This window comes from Frieseomelitta varia, unplaced genomic scaffold (assembly GCF_011392965.1).
Source record: "Frieseomelitta varia isolate USP_RPSP 00005682 unplaced genomic scaffold, Fvar_1.2 scaffold_404, whole genome shotgun sequence".
Taxonomy (NCBI): domain Eukaryota; kingdom Metazoa; phylum Arthropoda; class Insecta; order Hymenoptera; family Apidae; genus Frieseomelitta; species Frieseomelitta varia.
The window spans coordinates 447,363-471,173 of record NW_025110151.1 but is presented as its reverse complement, the minus strand read 5'-3'; the positions used below and the strand labels follow the sequence as shown (position 1 = coordinate 471,173).

Here is a 23,811-nt window from a genome sequence, read left to right as displayed (position 1 = left end):
TTGTTCCAAATACTTTTATCGTAAACTATAGTATAGATGGAACCACTATTATGTTTGATTGTAACACAGACAGAGCTACTACTATGTTTGATTATAATTATAATTATATAAAGGACACTACTTGTTCGTACTAAAAAACGATTTCTCGAATATTTCTTACAATTCTATTACAAGATTCGAAACGTGCCGTAGAAGTAAGTAAAACCTTACCGAGTGTCTGGCGATCCCGAAACGTCAGGGACGCGCCGATCAATAGAAGACCAAAAGGCACATGTCCCGGTAGCCTCTCACGCGGCGGTGCTCTCGAAGTTGGCAGGCATGCCGCCTCTGTGAATGCCGGCTAATCGTTCTGAAAACGAGTATGTCAGTGCCGATTGCTCGACGATTGCTCTTCCTCCTTTCTTCACCGATCCACCTCGAGTCTTTCCTCGAGCTTGGACAAATTTTCTTAAACAACAACTTCTCACCCAACTCGAGAATCGTCGACGACGATCGATATCGATGATAGGCGTCGATCACTATTGGAATGTGTCGCGTGACTGAGCGAAAAAAATTCACCAATTCACCAGTCAGGGCGAGAAAGATCCCACGAAAGCGCGCGACGGGTGCTGGTCGCCAGCTTTCAACAACGAACGATCAAACCGACGACGAGGCGCGAACACCGATTCGCATTGTACGAAGAATTGGCAAGTTCGTCGCTAGTGACAGCGACTAGGGGCGACGATTGTCTCGAAGAACGATACGACGGGAACGGGAAGAACAGCGCGGAAACGGAAAAATGTCGGGGCAGCCTGCCATCGGGTAGACCGACGACCCGGTGCGGTTCTTCCAACACGGCGACACACTGCGCCGACGTCGCGACGACGACGACGTCGTCGCCTAGGCGACCGCGCGACCTCTCGCTCTTCTCCTCTCTGATGAACGAAGAGGAAAAGGAGGAGGAGAAGAACGAGGAGAGAGAGGAGGGTGGAGATCGATTAATCGAACCGGCGCGAGTACGCCGTGCCAGCGAGATATCGAAACGTCGAGAGAGGGAGGAGAAAAACTTCGATGTGTTTTTTCTTCCTGTTGCTTCCTCTGAAGCTTTCTCGCAAATATCCGCCGTCGTATGGACTTTCTGCCGACGAATGGATCTGTCGCCTTTAACGTGCAAATCCTCGTCACTTTTTGCCGGCGCGTGCTTCCGTTCGTTGCATTTTTATTGGTCTAGTTTCAGCGCTCGGCGTGCGTCGTTCGTATCCAGAACTTTTGGCAGCCTTGTTCATTCAAATTGATTCAAACGAGAGGCAGTTTAGGCACGCGCGACAAAGCGTTCCTTTTGCAAATCACTGCTCCCAACGATTCAATGCTTTGAACTTCAATGCGTGTAATTCGATAATCGATCACCCAACGTTGACTGGTAATCGCAAATAACGTGAGAGGTTATGCAAACGAAATGGTGAAAAATGCTGTTAGAATCTACGCAAGATTAAAACCGGAAAGAAATCGGGAGAGCACGGTGGTAGATATCGCAGCGTGTTGAATGGGGATCGGCTTTATATAACGCGCATTTTCTTTTCAAAGAATTATCAGGTATTGCATCGTCCCAGAGGGAATCTCGAGGAAGATTTCTTGGTTCTAGTGTCGCCGATTCAAAAGTTAAAAGATTGCCCTGACAATCGTCCCGAGTCGTGGAACTTTTCGTAAGATGTCGCGCAACTGGCGCTCGATTATCAGAAATGTACTTTAAATGTACAGCTTGAAATCTTTGACTTTCAGTTTCTTTCGAATATTCGAGGAATCTGCAACGCAGCAAGACGTGTTCGAGAATGTAGCACTGCCCGTAGTAGAAAGGTAAAAGGAATCGTATCGTTCGTTAACGAATTAAATCCAATACAAGTATTTACTTAGCCATGCAATTTTGTTTATTAAAGTGCCCTCGATGGTTACAATGGCACCATTTTCGCCTATGGCCAGGTATACCGAGCAAAAAATCGATAGAATCGAGAATGTGGTGCGAATAAAAAGTTTATTTGATCAGTTCTCTCTGTTTCTTTTACATCCTTTAAAAACAACGTGCTTGGATCACTAAACTAGTCTGATTTGCTTAGTTGTCGTATTTAGGATAACTTAGTGTTGATTTTCTATTTCTCGTATCAATTCAACTTACTGATTTGATACATCTGCCAACTTTTATTTTGTTTATTTATGGTTGTTCTCTGCAATTTTCGTTCCATACATTACATTTCGTGCAAATAAATAAATTAAAATATTACCGCATACTTAAAGTACGCCGGTATAATATGGTCACTATATCAATATAAGTATATTATTGGAAGGAATTTTCGCGTTTAATCTCGCGTACACAGATACGAACATAATTATGAATTTGTAACGTAGAAACTGAATATTTATACTCTGGAAAGAAAGACTTTTAATATTTTTGCGACATTTGTGGAAAATTTTCTGTTTTCTGAACTGATTTTTTCTCTACCAAACTTAGATTCACAAACCTGATCGTAAGGACCTGTTTGCTTGCTAACGAAATTATGGACCGAATAAATTTGTGTTCCTGGTACTATTGGCAATTGTAGATGCTCTGTTTTAAAGACTAATTTTAAAGATTCGGTGATCAATTTTTAAGCTTCCCAATATTATATTACACGTATCATGGTGTTGTAACTGTATGCCGTCACTTTTAATTTCCTTCACTTTCTTATATCACTCGTGTATGTATTTTTACACTTGTATAATATTCTCGCAACTCTATTGTATCAAAGGGGCTTCGCCTGTTTATTTCCAACTAAATAAATAGAAACGAATCGTCCAAGAAAATTGCGAATTCGTGCTATATTCTCGAATATTCTATCCACGAAGTATCGATAGAGGACGAACCTGTGGTACGTTTTAAGCCGCGAACTTCGTAGACAGCCAGTGGGAAAACGCACACGATAACCGGAGACCTGGAGGACGAGAACCGTGGCATCATACCGAGAACATTGCAATTCCTGTTCGATGCGATACAAAAGGTTGCGTTTGTTAATTTATCAGAGCGCGTAAAGAACCTTCATTGCTACCCTTGAATTTTATGCAGCGACCGGAGAACGTATACTCCATCGAAGTGGCTTACTTGGAGATTTACAACGAGATCGGCTATGACCTGCTAGATCGGAGACAGCAACGAGATTTTGCGGTTACGAGATTGGAAAATTTACCGTAAGTCCGGCTGACGTAAATGGCGGCTTGTCAACCAATACGCGAACACGGCTATTTCGTAAAAACCAGAAGAACCTCCCCTAAAAGGAAACAACTTGCTTGACCCGGCCGATCAACCGTGATTCCGGTAGGCTTCGAGTCATAGAGGAACGGTGCGCAAGGTGCAACCGTTCTTATGCTCTTCTCATTTTGCGTCGCGTTATGTCTAGTCCAGACTGACAGACTTGCGCACATACATAAAAATAACGGGGAAACAGAAATGCAAAAATACGCCTCCAGAAACTTAAATTTTACTTTAAATTTTAAACTTAAATTTTACTTTAAATTTAAGGATAGGCATTGATTTATATTTCTTCACTCCAATGTCCGCGGAGAATATCCTTTTCGCTGTTTGTTGAAAAGTAAGAAAGGATAATGAAGTTCCTCATCCGTTGGAAATTTTCGTCGCGTTTCAGGCGCATCAGTATTCGAGAAGACGAGGTTGGGAAGCTACATCTGAAAAATTTGACGTTTTACTGCGTTAGAAATTTGGAGGACGCGTTTGAATTGCTCCTGCTGGGCGATAATAATCGGTAAGATAATCTAGATGTACGTTCTGTGTAGGGATGTGTGTCCTGTCAAAGAGAAATGTATAAATATGTAATTCTTGATAGAGTTATCGCCGATACACCGATGAATCTCCAGTCTTCGAGATCGCATTGTATCTTTACCATCATAGTTTCTGCGAAACAGTTTGGCGCTGAACAGTACAAGCGAGCGAAAGTACATCTAGTCGATCTGGCAGGGTTCGTATGCAATTCTCTACTCTTGTATCGACTGAAGATAAAAGAGCTGTGGAGATTGCGCAAGAATTGAACAGCTCCTAAAGACAACCTCGTTGAAAAGAAATTTATTTTTTTAATTTTAATTAGGCGTTATAATTTAACGAAAAAGAAAACCAAACGTGAAACTATTATTACTACTTATATGTTATTTATTTTTTATCGTTTATTATTCTTGACTTGATGTAGAGTAAGCAACTAGTTGCTTCAAAAATTATTATTTACTATTTAAAAGAAATAAGTAGATAATGAAAATATTAGATGGAAAAATTTATTAATAGAGAATTTTTAGAATATATTGAGGCGTAAAATTTTTACAATTTAAAGGAGAAATTTCTTTTCTTCATAATTCTTGCCACATTCCTTGCTCTGTCATGCAGCTCCAAATTATTTATTTATTTATTTATCAATTTAACGAAAAAAGCTTATTAAATAATAATATTATTATTACTTTATACGATGCAGAACTCATTGCTTTATGCATTTTATATTTAATCTGAGATTGAAAGTTATTAAAAAAGATCAATATCAAAGTCTTGAATAATCTTGTTAGTTATATTAAAAATCATGGATACAGGATCTAATTGCTTAAGCTTTTTTTGCAAATTCAACATTTAAGAAAAGAAAAATCCCTAAAATAGAAGGCTAGCTTAAGTTAAATCCCTATAATGAAGGAATACATTAATTGTATAGAAACAACGTATACGTTCATAATTGTGATCATCATTGATCTCTCAAACTTATAAATGATAAAACGCTAGAACGTATGCTGAATTTTTTCTCAAATAAAGTACAATGAATTATATAGACAATAACAGAGACAATTCTAGATATCGAATGATTTATCAAATGAAAATAATTTTCAATATGTATATATATTGGAGCAGGCGATGACATTCGAAACATTTGACGAAAAACTAGTAAACGGCTACGTCGATAAGAATGTTGAATTCTTTAAATTAAAAAAAAAAATCATACGATTTGAAGCTGCACAGCACAGCAAAGACTATCCTCGAATATAATTGAAAACTTTTTGTCACAGATTTAATACAATGTCGTACGTTAATTTTCATAAATAATAAGGAAGTGTGCAAGAGAAAGTACGATTAAACTCACACACGCCAACGATCTCTGCGATCGGTGTGACGATAATTTGAAATTCCTTCCGCAGGTTGCGTCTCTATCCTGACAATGTTGAGGAAATGACTTTTTCGCGATTACACGCCAACATCTCGAATGCATTAAACGTCGACCTACATACTTCGTCGGCGATAATTTTTTTTTTTTCTACGCGTAAACCATCGTTGTCGTGCTTTCTCATTTGCCATCTGCGCCCGTGCTGGCAAATTTTGTAACGGTATCCGATTTTTCAACGTGAGATCTCCTCGTAGGTCCGAACGTGTCTACAAATGCTCGATAACCGGCACCATTCTGACCGAGGCGAAGCACATTAACCTGAGCCTACATTACTTGGAACAAGTCATAGTGTCTCTGGGTCAGGAGAGCGTGGGTCACATTCCTTACAGGTGTTAAATTCACTCAACGATTTGTATAATCCGGCGGTATAATTTTTCATTCCGTCAATAATGTACGAATGACGAATAAATTCTTATTTCTGTAGTTTATTTTTTTATTTTTTTGTTTGGAATTAGAAAATGGATATCGGAGTAATTAAGCAAGATTTCATCTTCGATTAATCGTCGTTCTCATTCTCAGGAATTCATTGTTGACGTCGATTTTGAGAGATAGCTTGGGAGGGAATTGTCAGACTATCATGTTGGCGACCATAAGCGTTCACTTTTCTAATTTGGAAGTACGATTGTCATCAATTATTATCTCGTTTTATTTATTAATCTGTTTAACCGGATGTGTTTCGTAATTGCCAGGAAACGGTGTCCACTTGTAGATTCGCTCAAAGGGTGGCTCTTATTAAGAATTACCTGAAGTTAAATTTTGAGACAGACGTTCAAAGTGAAAACGCGTTATTGAGAGCGGAGAACGAAAGGCTTAAGCAACAAATCAAAGTTTTGACCAGGCAAATCGTTCAGTATCTTGAGTAAAAATCAGTCGAAAACTGGCGAATAGATATTTTTCACTCGTTTGATATTTCTTTTTAAAGCAGACGCCTGAGGAACTGACGGCTAAGGATAAAAGAGATCTCGACTGTAAGGTCAGAAGCTTTTTAGAATCAGGCGAACGAGTCTTCTGGGACTTCAATCCGAAGAAGGTCGAATATTGTTTCGAAAGTTTCAAACGAGCTTTCGAATTGAGCAAAGACCAAAAATGTTATCCCAAGAAACTGGAATATTATGAGGATCTAGTGACACAAAGAGACAAGGAAATTTGTATCCTATTACTATTTTGTTATTACAATGATTACGATTGTAATTGTAATTGTAATTGTAATTTTCACTAGAAATTCACTTTCATATTAATTTTGCTCACTATTGTTTACAGTCGGAGAGGATATTGATGGTTTTGTTCATAATTTTCTTTTTCTTTCTGTAAAAAGTTGGCAAGTGCACTCTGCAATTTGTACATAATGTTTGCAATTTTTCACTGTAATATTCCATCATGTACTGCTGCTCTATTCGTGAACGTTGTCATTATAATTTAAACAGTATGTCCTAGTTTTTCGTGGCACAATCAGGATGAAGGTGTTTCTACTTCTAATGGGTCGAAAATATAGAACGAAATCTTTTCGTATGACGTTTTTAAGAAAATCGAGTTTAAAAATTTGTCGAGTATACATATTAGATTAGAGTGGATTAATTAGATTAATTAATTATTAGATTAGTTCTAAATTGAAGAGAGGTAAATGATCTACAGAAAGTTGTTCTACGTGCGAAGATAAGTAAAAAGTGTGAAATAAAGTTTTTTGACAAAGCGCTTTGTTCTCGAGAAAATTACACACATCGACATACATATTTTGATATATAGATATCCGATTATACCATGAAAACTGAGACTTTATATAACAAAAAAGCAGATGAATATCTTCTTCACAAGAATACATAGTTGTCTATTACATTTATGAACTCTAAATTATTTTTAAGCGATTTTACAGTAAATAATCAGTTACTTTCTGCAGGAAGAATCGAAGAATGATTTTGACTCACTTTAAAACTTGTTCTAAGAATTTTAAAAAAGTGACTATAATTCGTCTTTGTACCTTTGTCGAGAATACCTTGAATTTTGCATTATTTATTCGAAAATTTCTTAACTCTTCGATAGCATATTTAATCGATAAAATGAAGAAGAAGAATCACCAACTTACAGAAGCGAGTGATGATAGATTTACAATTAATAGTATCGAGAACGAGAATCAAGAAATCGTACAAGATTCGATAAGCAATCGTATACCATTAAAAAAACAAAAACGAAGACCTAAGATTAGTGATCAAATCAAATCTGACTGCGGTGTAAATGTTAGGGATAACAATTCGACGTTGAAAAACAAATCGGTATTCTCTGATACCTCAGAGCAATTGCCTTGCAATATTGTTAATTTAACTTTAAGTGATTTAACTCGGGATCGAGATCACACAGTTGATCAGAAAGTAACTGATAAAACTAATGACTCGAATCAACAATCCTTATGTAAAACTGGAAAACAGAAGAATGACAGAAAGAAACATAATACTCGGATAGACTCGATAGTGAATCAACAAAATGAGCAAAATCCTATTGAATTGCCAAGTGCTGAGACGAAAATTGTAACTAAGGAAGCTTCATTCGTAGAAGCAGATTATTCGGTCCCAGTGTATCAAAAGTTTTTAAGCTTCGATGCGTGTACTCCAAAAAGTCCTTCAACTCTAAAAGAAAACGTGAAAATTGAGAAAGAAGATTTCGACCGGAAGTGTGATTCGGAGAAAAATGATAAGCAGTTTGAGGATTCATTGCCATTGACTGGGGATCCAGAAATCGACGAGGAAATCATAGCGTTCTACAAAGCGAAACGATCTGGAAGTATTTACTGATCAATTTTTCAAAGTGCTGTTTACGATAAAGAATGCAGAAATACAGTATTTCATAATCATATGCTTATTATTCGTATGTACAATCAATTACAATACAACGTGTAATGTATAACACAATATAATATAATATCAGTTGATTCTAACTCAATAGTTTTATACGCACTAAACTAAAAAAAATTTTCAATTAATTTTCAATTAATTAATTATTTTCCAGGCAACTATAATGTTTTCAACACGTTAACGGTCCCATGTCTAATTTTTCGCCGTACATTTTTGCTTCTAAAATGGTTAATCTATTTCCATAAGCTAAACCTAGACAGTATCGTTTTGCTAAATTAGGATATTTTCTAATTTTAAAGGTAAATAATTTATCAACGTTCATTCTTATACTGTCTCTGTACAGAAAGCCTTGGATGCCTGAAAAAAAGAGATTCGCGCTTGAAAATGATCTAATAATACAGTAGAAACTCCCATATTCGAGCTAATAGGAAGATAAAAATATTTTGTTAATGGAACATTTTCGAATAATAGAACAATTACTTTTCTCACATGTATTAAATTGTATGTATTCAAACAGAGATCAAAAAAATTATTTCAAAATTGCTATATTTTCTTTTACTATTGAATTTCCTAATTTTTTTTAACATTATTAAGTATTTTTTTGTATTTCAAAAATCTTTTCTAAATATTTCAACGCAAGAAGAATGGCATTTATTACCAATAAACATTTTGTTCCAATAATATTAGAATACTCGAATAAGGAATGTTCTACTGTGGATTTTATGCATTTATGAAAAATTTGGAGATGCAAAAATGCATATAATACAATACTTTCCATAACATTTAATAGACAAATGCTTCGGAGCGTGTTCATAAAAATATTTCCGCAATCTAATAATTAATAATTACCTTTATACTCGTAAATTCGAAGGTTCTTCCTGTTTTCAACAAAGACAAGCAGTGTTTCAATCAGTCCATCGAAATTAATGATAGTAAAGGACGTTGGCCTATGTGCTTTTATCGTCTGAACGATTTTCTTCCATTTTGTGCCATTATTACAAATCTGTGCAAATATATAAGAGTGAAGACATTGAAAAACATAGTTGGTCAGATACTTTCTGAAAGATCGAACTCACGAATATGCGATCCTCGCTGACTTCTTTGTCATAATACAAAAACATGTCCTTCTCGTATATTCCAGTTTTGAAATTCAAAGTTTCTGCATTTCTAACGTCAACGGTTATGTTGGTAGAATGGTCAACGTTATACTTATCGACAACGTTCTTACTGGTGAACAACATTTTGTCCTTGTCCAAAATAATTTGAACATTATCGTCATCTGTCGTAGACGATAGAGACTTTTGTAATTCTTCGTTCATCCTCCCAGACGATTGGAATTGTTCCTTTCCATTAATTAACATGAGGAACGCATCCTGATAGACTTTCTTGCCATCTACGTTATGACCGAAATCTAGAACGTGCTAAAAATGGAAAACGAAATACGAATAAAAAAAAAAGTACTTGATTACATTTTACTTTCAAATAGAACCATAAATCTTGCCTCGAACTCGTGGTTTCTCAATTTCCACAGATTAACAGGGCTCCTGCCGCAAGAATTTCGTCCTGAAGTGAGGAAATATAAAACTCCGTCGTGTTTGAAAGTGGTCCATTGTTCAACCACTCCGAAATCAGAGATATCGTTGACCAACTCGAATTTCATTCCATTGAACGAGTATACACGCATATGACAGCTATCGTAGCTTATCGTTATGTAGTCCAAGTTATCCAACTCGAAATAATGAGCGCTAACTATATCTCTGTCGAACTCGATGATCTGCAAATAATCGAACGCATTGAACTTGTAAATTTGTTTCTCTGCGTAGCGTTTCAGCTCCCGTAAATCTTCACACACGCTGTCCAGATTCATCTGAAAAAGAACGCACACACGTTTTAGACAAATTTTTCAATGTTCACGCTTGATCCATTGAAAACAATTTCCGTACACTTTTCTCTCCCAATACGTCATTCATCTCCAAATGTTTTTTCGCTAAAGCGTTGGACAATTCTGTGATGTTCACGCGATTTAACATGTCGCTTCCCGATGCTCCTTTCTCGAAGTAAACGTTGCCAAACACGGTCCATTTACCTAAGATAAACTGTGGAACTAAATTGTTGGCTGTGACCGCCACTGCTTCCCATCGAGATGGATCTATGCCGTTCAAGTAGCCTAAGACTCGAAGACTTTGATTGAAAAGTATTGGTCTTTCAAATATGAAGTTGCCTAGAAAAACAAGCATTGTACAAAAAAAAATGATTTATTATGAAATTACGAATCATTTTTCTCATTTGCGAAAAAAGTAATATAATTAAACGACACCAATGAAAAATTAAAGAAACGACGCATTTAAAAGTAATAAACTTCATGTCCTATCAATATGTTCACAGTGATAGTGAAAACAAAATTCATAATCAGAGTTATTTTATAGAATATAGCACAGTGTCGCACGAATTATAATTTCTTTTTAACCAAAATTGTGAGTCAATAAATAAAATATCCATAACTGTCTCTGAAATATTTTTATGGCGATAACTCGATAATCGTGTTCTTTGAATTGTGACATTTTTTTTTTTCGCAAGAGTATGATGTGCATTATGTCATTTTCTTTGGAAGTGAGCGACTTACGAAACACCATTAAACATTTATCTTACCGTTTATAGAACTTTTCGAATTCAAAGGTATAATATTCGTCGGATCAATATCATTAATAATGCGAGCATTGAAATCCCCTCGGACATAAACGTGACCACGAAAATTGAAATGTCCTGATATGTTCTGGTTCCCAGTCATCTGAAAACGTACGAGCGTTACTAAATACTCCCCAGGTGACCGTAAATAGTATTATAATAATATTATATATATAAATTTAGAATTTATTACGAGATGTTTTGAGGAACTTGGAACGATTTTCAAATAATATAGCTACTCTTCAGATACCTTTTAGGTAATCTTCAGACAATCTTTAAATAATCCCGCTTGTTTATTATAATATATATATATATATATATAATCTCTTTGAAATAGAAAAAAATAGAACTTTCGAAAACATTTAATACTGTAATAATTGATTGATTGAAAGTATACCATGAAAGTATTGTCTTGAATCTTCTGCAGGTTTCCATCGTTGACCTTTCCTAAAATTTGTAATTGATCTGCAGTAACATTGTCACATTTCAAGACTTTTATAATTTGTTCAGCGTTCAGTGGTATTAACAATTTCATGTCCAAATCGTTGAATTTCCCCACTTGAATGTCAGATTCGAAACTCACATTAGTAAATGTGGTAATCCCTGTGAAAGAACAAAAATAAAACATTTGCAAAGTACATACATCTTAAGATGTGCTCCAAAATAAATACAATTTTACTTACCTTCGATATAATTAGGTTTGTCGAGAATCAGAACATTATCATACAGATTATTCGCATCGATTCCCATAATAGACTTTGTTTTGAGATTTCTCGATACTGCAAGATCCTTCTCTATCTTTATACCATCTTTGAAAATAATTTTTGATTTAACAGAAAATGGCTGGTCGATGAAGATAGCTTTCTGTTGGAATCTTTTCAAATCAATGTTATTCAATTTGTCGCGTACTACGAGCCTGTCATTAAAAATTACTGAATTTTGAAACACTTTCGTGCCAGAAATTATAAGATTATCCTCGATGTTAAAAATTATCGTGTTCAAGAAGTCGTCGAAATTTTTCCCTTGGATTAATCCTATCGTGTAAAGATTGTTTACAGTCACATTGTTCAAGAAACGAACGTCTCCGTGTAATTCGTAACTACTGTTTCCCAATCTGTTGAATCTGTCCATCAGATTGTAAAATGGGATATCACCGATACTTCCAGTTGTATTAAATTTTTCAAGAACTGTCACGGAACCATTCACGGCAACAGGACCCGATAACACTTGTTCTTTGAAAGGATCTAGAACATTCTCCACAGGATGTCCGTTCAAAAAGCTTGTCTCAAGTTGATGGCAAAGGATTGTGTCAAATATTTTATATCCGTCGATCGCTATATTTCTATCGGACTTTAAAATCGTGTCAGACACATGTTCCGAAAAGTTGAAACCATTCATCAAGCCCAGGATGGTCAAATTCTTGATGAAAGTGTCTGACTTGAAGATCACAGTGTTTATTTCATCTTTACTGTATAAATCTGTTAAAAGTTCCCCGTTAACTGAATTCGTAGTGATCATTCCTGTCACTTGAAGCGAGTTTAATCTCATGCTTCCGTTACAAATGCCATCAAAAATTGCATTCAATCGATCCTTCAGCAGATTGATCTCGTTCACTGATATTCCATTGATAAACGTCACGTTCAAACGATCGGTTTCCAACTGCTCCACGGATCCAATGTTCAAAGGCTCTGAACGTTTCGTGAAAGTATCGAAATCAATACCATTGATAGCCTTTGTCGTTATTTCTTCAGCCAATAATATTTCGGTCGTTAAATTCTCAAAGCTAACATTTTCAAACGTTTCGTTTAGCTTCCGATCGAAGTCTTTAAACGAAACCTCGTTTAATCTGTCGAAGGACAGCTGATCTACGGTAATCGGCGATTCAAATACGACGATTCTGTCCAAGCAGCTGCTTGAATTCGTGTTTTCGTCGAGGAAAGTCTCGAACTTCTTCGCCGCTCCGAATGTCACGTTTCTAAAAGTAACGTTCGACAGTATCTTTGTTAAATCTGAAACGAGATCCGAATGAAGGGCACGTTGCATCGGTAAAATGGATATCAACTATTGGCAAATGAAACTGAAGTCGTACGTGGAAAATCTTGATCCGTGTCCAAAGTGACGAATTCGTCCAGGAAATGTCCATTGACCATGCCGGATGTGATGGTAACGTTGGATTTCATTCCGACGTTCTTCAGAAATATTTTAGTTCCAGTGATTTCAACGTTTTCATCGGTTTTCAACAGCAGGTCCTCTAAATTCAGTAAACGTCTGTTCATCAGCAACGCGTCGAACGTGACGTTTCCCAAAACGTTCAAGTTGAAAAATATAACGTCCGGTGAAATCGCGGAAGTTTCGTTCAACAACAGCGCGTTTTCCATATTAAATCCCGATATATCACCATCTATCTGTAGACGTAGAATACTGTTGCATTCTTAGATTATATAGTAAATATACGTACTTGAAAATTAGCGGAACGTACCCAGAACTCTCCTTCGATCGTTAAGTTTTCGAAGGTGATGCTCTTTTCTAAAACATTGTCCTTGTGCAAAATTACGAAATCTTCGTAGTCTATGCCGTTTATGGTAGCTACATCTTCCAACTGCGACACTAGCATCGAATCAAACGACTTCGAACCGGTTACGACCACGGAGCTAACGCTATTCTCCAAGACATAGTCTTCTGGATACAGAAGATTATCGAGAATGTCCAGCTTGAAAATATTTGAGATCAACGTCTGAAATTAAAGCAATTATATTAAATTAAATTAATATTTAATTATACTAAATTGCATTAATATTTATTTATATTAAATTAAATATTAATATTTAATTATACTAAATTGCATCAATTAAATTTAATTATATGTTAAATCATATCGATGAGATTAGAGCAATTTAATATTTAATTATAATCATCTCTGACGATTATACTGCTCGTATAAATACAGTTAAAGTTGAACCTTACTCCTTCGATGATAGTCTCTCCAGGGATGTGCATTCGTTTGTTTTTCCACACAATGTCTCTCATCAGTATAGTCCAGTCAATTCCATTAATCATAGAAAACGAAAGATTTCCATTCACTTGAGCACGATTTATTTTATAAAATTCCACGCCACTATAGTCATCTACAGAATCACCGAACTGAATATTTTCAATTGGAATACCGTTCACGGAACGAGCTGTTACATCTCTGTTATCGACGAAATCGGCGATAGTTGTCTCGTTGATGTCATTGATGGACTGTGCAGTTAGGTTTACCACATTTAAATTGCCGGTGACGATAATATTTCCAAATATTGTGACGTCCGAAACGGAACGCGGATTGATTTCCACGGCGTTCATCAAGATTGAATCGATTTCATCAAGTTTCCGCTCTAAACTCGTCAGTCTTCCTCTAAAATCGCTCACGTTGAGTCTCAGGTCCTCTTTCGTTAAGTTCGTGCCACCTATCGTGACCGAGTGATAAGTCACGTTGTCGGACACAGTTGCGTTCGTAACGTTCGCCACGCTAATGTTCCAAATTCCTGTAATTTCCGGATTTTTTAAGTAACTCTTCTCCAGACGTGCCTCCGTTTCGTTGAGAATCCTCTCTTGATGATTCAGCGTGTCCTGCACAGGTGTTTCATCAGAGCCTGAACGTAATTTCGAAAACTGCAACGCTTACATTTAACAAACTTTGCAAGACCAGTAGCCTCTCGGTAGTGGATTGGCTCGGGTGTTTCAGATTCTTCAGTTGCACGTGAAATTTTACAATTCGATTGTCCACGATGAACCCGTGCTTCGAAAGTGGCGTAATCGTGGCGAGATCGAGCTGGTCGAGAACATTGCTAGGCAATGAGATTCTTTTGAAACTCAGGCCTTGCCAAGCGAGGGCGATCACCGTCGAGTTTCTCAGTTGTATCAGTAACAATGACTCGTCCCGATACGTGTCCAATTTTACGTTCGTCACCCACGAGATTTCTGAAATATCTACAGCACCCGTTAATTAATTATTGAGAGAAAGGGAGGGAAGATTCATTTTGATTTGATCTTTTACGAAACTCTTTCCTTTTTACCGAAGTTGGACTCAGCCTCCGTGTTGAATTGGAATTCACCGTTTACCAAGTGAAAAAGACCAGCTTCCGGGCCGGACGTTGACAAAAATTGGAGGTAACCGCTCTCAAAACAGACGAAATTCCTCAAATTGTACGACTCTATCGTTTGTAAATACTGAAAGATACTTCCCTCGATGGTAGTTTTGTATTTATAGAGCGAAATATCATTCCTGCCTTGAATAGCTAGTAAAATATCCTCGTCGGTGGGACATATTTGAACGTGGAATGCTCTCGGTATGGAAAATCTATTGTAGAACCTGCATCGTACGATTAATTGTAATTAAATTCTAGTTAAATAGACTCGGCAATCATTACGAGATTATGAGGAACAAATAATCACCAAAAGTTGAAAGTATTGGTTGAAAAGTCAATGTCAAATCCATACATGTCGATGAACGGATCTTCCAATCCAGGATGTAATTCGTTGTCATTTAACAGTAATATTTTATATGGCTTTTCGTGCTGAATGAATTTCATGTCTTTTATACGTTTCTGTACTGTCCATGACTGAACGAATTGAAGGGAATTTCCATTTTTCAGCCTGTGCCACGATAATATCGTCCCATCGTTCGATTCTACGCAGAAAACGGCCACAGCATCAGGTCCCGAATGAAGATCGATCACTTGAAACGTTAATATAATGCCTTCTAGATCGAAACTCACGGAATCATTGACCACAGCCGTATCCAGATCGAATTTATAAACGAAGAAGATGGACTTCTCAACTCGAAACAGATAACTGATACCATTTACATCCAGGAACTGCCAACTCGTCGCTGTTTTTGGCAAATTTGTATACTCATGAACGGAAATGTCCGTCACTATAAGCTCTAAAACCAGAAGAAATACCATCAATATTCACGTATAACTACGCAATACAAGTAGAACAATATTTTGCACGATACCTTCCCTGTTGCCAGCGCCTGTATCGAATTCGTATTCCATCCAAATTAACGATTCGTCTTCGGAATTTCGTGAAACTCGTGGCAAGCGGATGTCCGCAAGTTGATCTAAAGTTTTTAAAATATTCCAACAAGTCGCAGCGTTTGCACAGAGAAAAAGAAACAACCAGAACGTTTTGTCAAAGTAGTTGCGAATTGGCGAGGACATTCTGACGATATAATTAAGTCGAACGATGTCGAGAAACTTCTAGCAGTTGATCGTATCGATACAAATGATCGAATAGGATAAATATTTTGATCAATTTAGTGGTTCTCAGCGTGTCCTAAACTGAGAGGCGAAATTGAAAGGACTTCAAGCACAAAGGAGAAAATATATTATATAAAATTCGTCAGTAAACGAAAGAAAAGGAAACGAGTATTTCATGCATTAAATAGATAAAGATATATTTCCCATTAAAGCACAAAGAAGTTAAACGTACTACTGTCAATTAGTGTGGTGACAATTTCATGTCGTCAATAGTTACAAATTATAATTAGTATTTCTAGTTTTCAAAGTATTTTGCTTATGTTCGATAAATATTACAATTAATAACGCTACGTAATTTTTGAGAATGTTACTCATTCGAGAGTTTTAATAAAAACTGCTATAAAATTCTCCATAAGTAACAATTAAATGGTCAAATAAAATTGCTAAATCTCTATTTATTTCATACATGAAACATTTGTTTATATAACATTTTTTTTCTTTTTTTCGCTTGTAGATTAGGTTTCTTGTAGCTTGATTGTTTAAGTTTCAGTAAGACATCTTGTACATACATATAAACACATTTTATTAAACCAGGGTAGAATTAATGATTGGAGATAAACCTTGATACTATTTCATCGATTCCCCCAGTTTCCAAGACACCTCTTCTTGAATAATTTATCAACCAATAGGTTTTTCTTCATTTGCAACGTGCTAATTCTACACTTTCACAACCATGTAGGTCAAACAATCTTGGTTGCTCGTTTTCTTTAGTGAAAACGTTTTATTAGTCAACCTATAGTACAAAACAATTACAAACAATGTGCATAAATAACTGTGTGTTGTAAAATCGTGTGACGTAACAATTATCCCTGTTGCTTTACGAATAGATTCCATATCGTACCCTGGAACGCGAAAAAAAATCATACTTTCCGGAACCGTGTGTAATTTTTTAACCCTCCACATCCCTTTCAACTATGTATTCCTATTTCTACGTATATATGTACATATCGTTTAGACAAAACTAGGCATTATTTTGATTTTTCAAACACATTTATCTAACAATTTATTGTTACTTTAGAAAACGCAACAAGCAACACGTCGTTCTATGCTGCGAAATATCGTTAATTTTTACGGCACAGTCACTGGTAAGAATCTCGCTCTGTCGCCGACTTTTGGCGCGAACCTCAAATTCACCTTCTCCTTGTCGTCCTCGCCGACTTCGAGAAACGAATTCCAATCGACCAGGAAGTAAAGACCGCTTTTCCTTCTCGGAGGTAGAGCGGTGTCGGGTTCTTTAGTCGTGCCACCGAAAGACTCCTCCAAAGCCATCAGATTCGACGTGGAAGCGCTAGTGGAGGTGGAAGTGGCCGATTTCGACTGATCGGAACTCGCTATCGCGGAATCTGTCGTCGTGGAGGTGCTCAAGGTGGTTTCCGCCAATTCTGTTTGCGTTATAAAGTTTCATCATTATTGTATGAATATATACTAATAATAAATAATAATAATATTATTATCATATAATAATAAATATTATTATTGTATTATTAAGTTTCATTATAAAGTTTCATTCGGACTTGAGTTTCGTTCGACGCTGTTCCTTTCGAGGTGTGAGCAGCGTGAAACATTGCAATTGAATGAACAAACTCTGAGAGCCGGTGAAATCGCATGCATTCAGATTCCAGCGATAATTATACAATAACAATAACGTTACAGACAATGATGGATATTATACAGTGAGATAAAACGCGACGTATCGTTAGAATTATACGTTTCGTTAGTGCACGTAGAAGGTACAAACAGGACAATTTCTTTGGAGCATTAGTCACGAAGGAGAAACATTAGTATTCTGTGTGCAGAGTATTTCTCACTATTAGCTAGAAAAACAAACGAATGGATGGAAAGTGATAGACCTCGGATCAGTCTGAAGGTTTCACAGATCTTTTCCCAGCCAGTCCTTTTGTGGGAAAAGTCGACCTTTCTTCTATACAGAGAGGAAAAGGTGCAACGTTGTTAAAAGAGAAGGCAAGAGAAAGCAATTAAAGAGCACAATGAAAATCATGCTCCTTGTAACTCCTGAATGAAAGAAGAATATACAGAGGAATTCGAAGTAGATAGAGAATTGGTAGAAGTCAGGTAGTCAGCCAGACCCAAGTCTAATTTTATTAAACATATTAGTCGACAGATTTCGTAATTTTGTTAATCCCCGAATGAGTCTTTGAACCGAAAACTCGAAACTAGCCAGAATGTATATTATAAATTTCTCAATACCAGTCGTAACGATCGGCGAAGGTGTAGTTTGTTCCGTGGTGGTACTAGTGCTCGTTTCTTTCTTCTCTTCCGCGTCTTGTTGCCTTTTCACTTCGTTTCTGACGTCGTCGTTGTAAGATTTGATGATCTCCTCCAGCTTCAGCGGATCTGGCCCGTCTTTAAGGGTCTTCGTGGTTCGCAACAAGTCGTTCGCCACTTTCTTGACATTCTGAATGTCAGCTTTACCCTGCTGCACTAATTTCACTGTATCCAAGAGCTCGTTGATTTTACTCATCTGTTCTTCGTTGTTCACAACCGCTTCGTGGGGTTTGAACACGTGAAACTTGGATGTTCCTGTCGATTCCCTGTCCTCCGTAGAATCTATCACCGCTCTGTTTGTCTTTTGAGAATTAATGATTAGGCCAATGTTCTCCAAGATACCTCTCATGTTGCTCGGTACAGCTTCGATCAAGGAGGGAATCTCCGTGGATGGTTTCATCGATTTCTCTCTTCGATTCACATCGACGCCAAGTCCAAATTTAGCCAGGAACACCTTCATTTCTTGATCCTTCACGCTCGACGTAGGCAGAGGTTTGAAGTTTGTATACGAGTTTAAGTTGAGGATCGTTCTCTCTGTAGTAGTTGTCGCAGGTTGCAGCACCAAATTCTGTGTTTGAAGACCGAATCTTTTGAACAGCATTTGAACGTCCGGCGTCAGATTCTCCATACCTTTCTTGATCTCGGATCCTGGTTTCTCAGAAGAAATATTTCGATCGACGACTGATACCGCGTTGCTCCTGTCGGAAATCAAACCTGAAATCAAGCTGTGAATGCTGTTCAGATGCGGAAATTTAATTTTACTGTCCAGAATTTCTTTGTTCCTTTTGTAAACATCTTCGACGTTGTTGCTGTTGTTCGGTCGTAAACCAATCGAGGCCAACAGATCCATCACCTCCGGCCTCATAGACGTTGTAGTGATAGTTGTTCCCGTCGTTGGCATAGTTTGACGAAATCCCGTTGAATTCAACGAGTACGTGGAACTGTACTTTGCTTTCGATGACGTTTCGCTAGGCATCGGTGTCACGAAAAGGGCTATTGGTCTCTCAGAATTCAGTGTGAAACGTTCCGCGACGTTGCTGTCTTTCGTCCTGATCTCTGGCTCGCGCGTCGAAGAAACGGCAAGACGATCTTCAAGCTGCGTGTTGATTGTTGGGAGAAACGGTATTTTCTCGAGTTTGGAAGACACAGTTGGTTTTAGGGTGGTACTAGGCGGTGCGTTGTAACGCCATTGACTGGATGTCAGTACATTCTGATTCATTTTGAATCTCTCCAAGTCGATAGTAATTTCCTTCGAAGCCGGTTTCGTGACAGGTTCCTCCGTAACACTGGTGCTGTAAACGATTTCTAAATCGGAACTTTTGCTTCCATTGTAAATCGGATATTTCCTCGTGGTCGTTTTCTCCGTGGTGAACGCACTTTTCTGAAGATTCTCCAAGTTGAAGGTGAACCTAACAGGCGTGGAGTCTATTTTTAACGAATCTTTCAATGGCATTTTCGTACGCACTTCCGAGTACGTGTCCCTGTGATTTTTGTAATGATTCTTCATCGTGGTGGAATCTTTCGATGCAATTTTGTAAGAATTGTGATTCACTATCAAATTCTCAGTAACCAACGTCTCAGAATTCTCCGCATTGTTATTCTCTTTCTTCGTTTTTCCTTCCTCAGGCTCGTTCTCGTCACTCTCTGATAGAAAGTCGGGGATTATCTTTGTCATTGGTGGTTTCGTGTAAAGATCCTTCAAGTTTCCGGGCGATTCTTCCGCGCTATAAGGGAGAACTACCATTAGCGCTCTTTGATACATATTCCTCGCTTGTTTGAATTTTTCTTTGTCTTTGAATTCGTTCAAATCCTGCGACGTGATGTTTTCCAGAATCTTCACTATGTCTTGCCTAGTCAGCCTTGGCAACCTGGAGTCTTCGCGAACCTGTCTCTCCACTTCTTCGATCGTACGGTTGATCGAGCTCTCGATCTCGAATCTCGATGGAAGATCATTGTCCTGACAGTGACCTAGACTGGAGAGGAGCAGCAAACAGAAAACCGCGAACTGCGCAAACAATTATTACATCGATCAGACTATCGCTTATTATTAGTATGCCAAGAATTGCAAAATGAATTACAATCGGAATGCCAATTGCATTCTAAGAGTTAACGGATCCTATATTATTAACACACTTCGTGTTCCAAAACCGCTTCTCGAAATGATTTTCACTCGTAATCAGTTACTCGCAATGATCGGAAAGAGTTGACCTGGTTTCGTGATTATTTGCGTCACTTGTTTTTCAACTATCACCTTCTACAAAAATCGAACAACTGAAATTCCCTTTAAAAACGTCGTTTACATGATGGTCACCGGTGTCTGTCATTTCTGTTTATTAATAACAAATTTTAACAACAAGTAAAGAATAACAAAAGTAACTAGCTAATACTCCAAAGTGCAAAATGCACTTTCATCGCATGTTTATTATAAAAATGATATTCCGTTCCTTAAATAGAAAATAAATTTCTCGCGGCAGTCAATGTGAAAAGATCCAATTTTTCGCAAATGGTTCGTCATTGAAAATTGTGAATCTGTCACTGGTCGATGTGAATGCTCGTTAATGAAACAACCATCTCTCATCGAGTTTACGTAAGATGGAGAGCACGTTTTTCCTTTCGAACATCTAGAACCGATTGCAATCAACTCTCAGTGCCGTGTCTCTTTCATATTCATAAAGCAGCTCTCGCGAAATATCCTTGACTGAATTGGCCGATCGGGAAAGTCTAACAACTTGCTCCTATTATGTAACGTGGCATAAAAATTGAACGATTCCTAAATCTAGGAAGGCTTGTACAGAGTAGAAAAGGCAGGTACAATTGCGTGATAGCAGAATTGTAATTTCCGGTGACGCCCCGCAATGAAATATAATAATTATCGAAGAAAAATGCTAGTACAGTGGAAATTACGTTTCACAACGTATAGCTTCGATTTATATCTTTTCACTTGTATCGAAAATATCGAACAATTTGCTGCCTTTGTTCGTCTCAACTTTTAGACAACTTCCTGCACAATTTAAATTTATGCGCGCGCATCCCAAAATTATACCATTATTTTCCGGCTGATTTGAAAAGAGACTGAAAGGTGGGGTTTGATCGGAAGAGAAAACAGGAACAACACGACGCTATAAAAGTTGTGCTACAACTTCACAGTATTTTGCGTAACGAAAAAAATTATGCGGAACAATTTGTGTTGAGCAGTGAAATTAGATACGCTGGATGATTTCAAATATGATAATGATCTTCGAAGACGAAAGTCACTTTCATCCTCGACAACGTGACCCTTTACACACATCGTCGCAACCCTATTGATTCTATAATTTGCACTATGTATATTACTTTCAACAAACGTTTACGTGAAGGGCATTCAATGAGTATTCAAAAATATTCAATGTATGATATCAAATTATTTATATATAAACAGTAACAAAACTACAAGTATCATTTATCTCGTTCGCTAAATGACTGCAATTCAAGCAATAATAAATACCACCGTTGATTATTATTTATTAACATTTCAATGCATTGATCAATTATTGATGAATTAGTAACGACAGGCAAAAAAATCGTGACACGATGTTTTTTTATGTAATGTTACAAATCTTCACCCATTCACTAAATTTGAAATAATTTGTTATCACTAGTCATACAAACGTTACTTTGGCCAAACTCGTATAATCACAAATATCGTCTATTCACCAACGTACAGCAATTAATTACGAATTTTCTCACTGATTTTTTATTACAATAAATTTTATCGATTTTATTCTAAATTTTATTCTAAATATTTTATTTTTCACAAAAGTTAGATTGACAAATGTCTCTGAAATAATAACACCGCTGAGAAAACTAAAAAACTTACCATTACGACAACCAATCGTCTTGGCACGCAGTTGACTACTGACTGAACGACTAAGGCCTACTTTCCAACTCTCTCTATCTCACCCGCTTATTTCACCTCGACTGTCCTCCTGCACACGGCTTCGTCCGTGTATCCCTAAGCTGCAGGTGAACCTATCACTTATCCTTTCCATCTGCTTTTTGATACTATAAACAATAACCAAGGGATAATGCACACGTTTTCTTTTTGTTACTGACATGAAATAGAAAGGCTGACGCGATCTTTCAAGTTCAAGGAGAAAGAAAGTAGCGAGGGAAAACCGGTTACTTGTACAATTCGGGATGAATGAATATTCTGAATCGATTGTCATACGATATCGATGAGCTTCGTGTACGGTGAATCATCAATTTAGACGTTGTGACTTTTTACAATTTGGGAAAAGACTTTCTATGAAATTATTTAATGAAAGTTTAATCAAAGGAAATAGAGTTTAATACTAGACTTATCATTTGATTTAGTATTTTTTAGTATTCAGTTTTACTATTTGAAATAGTAAAGTAGTTGACTGAGTTTGTCGAAAAAATTAATTACTATTATTAATGTAGTAGTATAATATTACAGAATAAAATTTAGTAATTTATTTCGTAACTTCGATTTCATTCGTAATTATGTTATTGGCTAAGGACAGAACAAACATTAAATGAGACTTTGTGCCTCAGGTTTTGAAACATCCACCTGAAAAAGCGCTAGAATGTTTTTTACGCCTCGTGCAATAATGAATGCAAGAGTTATAGCTAATTCAGTCCTTAAACAAGATAAAGTTAGTACCATCGTTCTTATATAAATGAACTATAGATTACAAATGATAGACCTATTATGCAATTTTTGTATTTCATGTTCGAGGAATTTTACATCATCACAGACAAGGTCTATATATGTGTATTTGTATAACGTTGAACATATTCTCCATGTTGTTTATATATTCAAATTATATGTTAAATCAATAAATACTTGATGATCTATAAATTTAAAAATAAAAGATATATATATATATACGAATCTTTTATTTTTCTATTATGTATCTTGTTCATGGTAATAGTATCTTATATGATGTATCTATAGTGCCTCGTCTATGGTAGTGCCTCGGTCGATAATACAGGATAAGGAAACATAATGTTTGTGTCCGGGTATTTGGAACATATTCTTCGTTTATACACAGGCTTATATTCTTCGTCTGTAGTCTACATCACAGATTACTCACCTATGTATCTGTACTATCACAAATATATCTCGTTTGTGGTGGCATTGTACACGTTTGAACTTTGTTTGTATCTGTATTTAAGCAGAGAGTACGCTAACAGTGCCTGAAATACAAAGTACAAACGAAATTGAATAATGAATCTTTCAGAAATGAAATTAGCAAATTTTAATTTTTGGTACATATTTTAAAACAAGATTTATAAAATAATAGATCAGTTCTATACGTCATTCCCTTGTTTGTGTTATAACAAAATGATTAAAAAAAATTCCATCAAAATCCAAGATTTCGACAATTTCGACAAATTCATCGAAAAAAGTAACAGATCAGTATCTGTTGTAAAATATTGTAAGGAGCCAGAGTAGTACGTCACTAACGAGTGGTTAAA

At 36.7% G+C, this 23,811-nt stretch overlaps 4 protein-coding genes across 5 annotated transcripts in view; 1 reads left to right on the top strand and 3 right to left on the bottom strand.

Moving 5' to 3' along the window:
- Positions 1-872, bottom strand: part of LOC122531508 (disheveled-associated activator of morphogenesis 1) — a 49,195-nt gene extending 48,323 nt beyond the window's left edge. The window contains exons 1-2 of the mRNA XM_043659493.1: positions 468-872; positions 211-349 (exon numbers count right to left, since the gene is read on the bottom strand). The gene's annotated coding sequence lies outside the window, so the exon portion shown is untranslated. The remainder of the gene's footprint in view (positions 1-210; positions 350-467) is intronic.
- Positions 873-1,426: 554 nt separating this feature from the next.
- LOC122531510 (kinesin-like protein KIF6) lies at positions 1,427-8,096 on the top strand. Its single transcript, XM_043659499.1, has 13 exons — positions 1,427-1,501; positions 1,564-1,682; positions 1,759-1,833; positions 1,914-1,956; positions 2,907-3,008; positions 3,074-3,195; positions 3,651-3,767; positions 3,849-3,980; positions 5,408-5,542; positions 5,733-5,829; positions 5,903-6,058; positions 6,139-6,361; positions 7,251-8,096. Exons 1-13 carry the CDS (start codon positions 1,436-1,438, stop codon positions 7,994-7,996), a joined length of 2,133 nt encoding a protein of 710 aa, XP_043515434.1. The 5' UTR covers positions 1,427-1,435; the 3' UTR covers positions 7,997-8,096.
- On the bottom strand, positions 8,045-16,079 carry LOC122531507. 2 transcript variants are annotated; one of them, XM_043659488.1, is made up of 15 exons: positions 15,741-16,079; positions 15,176-15,665; positions 14,797-15,092; positions 14,406-14,710; positions 13,706-14,350; positions 13,221-13,475; positions 12,831-13,146; positions 11,425-12,750; positions 11,139-11,344; positions 10,706-10,844; positions 10,000-10,277; positions 9,558-9,923; positions 9,133-9,477; positions 8,906-9,059; positions 8,045-8,413 (listed from the first exon to the last, which is right to left on the bottom strand). In XM_043659488.1, the coding sequence occupies exons 1-15, from the start codon at positions 15,943-15,945 to the stop codon at positions 8,226-8,228; spliced, it is 5,514 nt and encodes a 1,837-aa protein (XP_043515423.1). In that variant the 5' UTR covers positions 15,946-16,079; the 3' UTR covers positions 8,045-8,225. The 2 variants fall into 2 exon arrangements, with proteins under 2 accessions (XP_043515423.1, XP_043515424.1); XM_043659489.1 differs by lacking the exon at positions 15,741-16,079 and having other exon boundaries at positions 15,176-15,410; positions 15,499-15,563.
- Positions 16,080-16,745: 666 nt separating this feature from the next.
- Positions 16,746-22,331, bottom strand: LOC122531509 (serine-rich adhesin for platelets). Its single transcript, XM_043659498.1, has 3 exons — positions 22,187-22,331; positions 18,253-20,335; positions 16,746-17,426 (listed from the first exon to the last, which is right to left on the bottom strand). Exons 1-3 carry the CDS (start codon positions 22,187-22,189, stop codon positions 17,113-17,115), a joined length of 2,400 nt encoding a protein of 799 aa, XP_043515433.1. The 5' UTR covers positions 22,190-22,331; the 3' UTR covers positions 16,746-17,112.
- Positions 22,332-23,811: the final 1,480 nt, after the last annotated feature.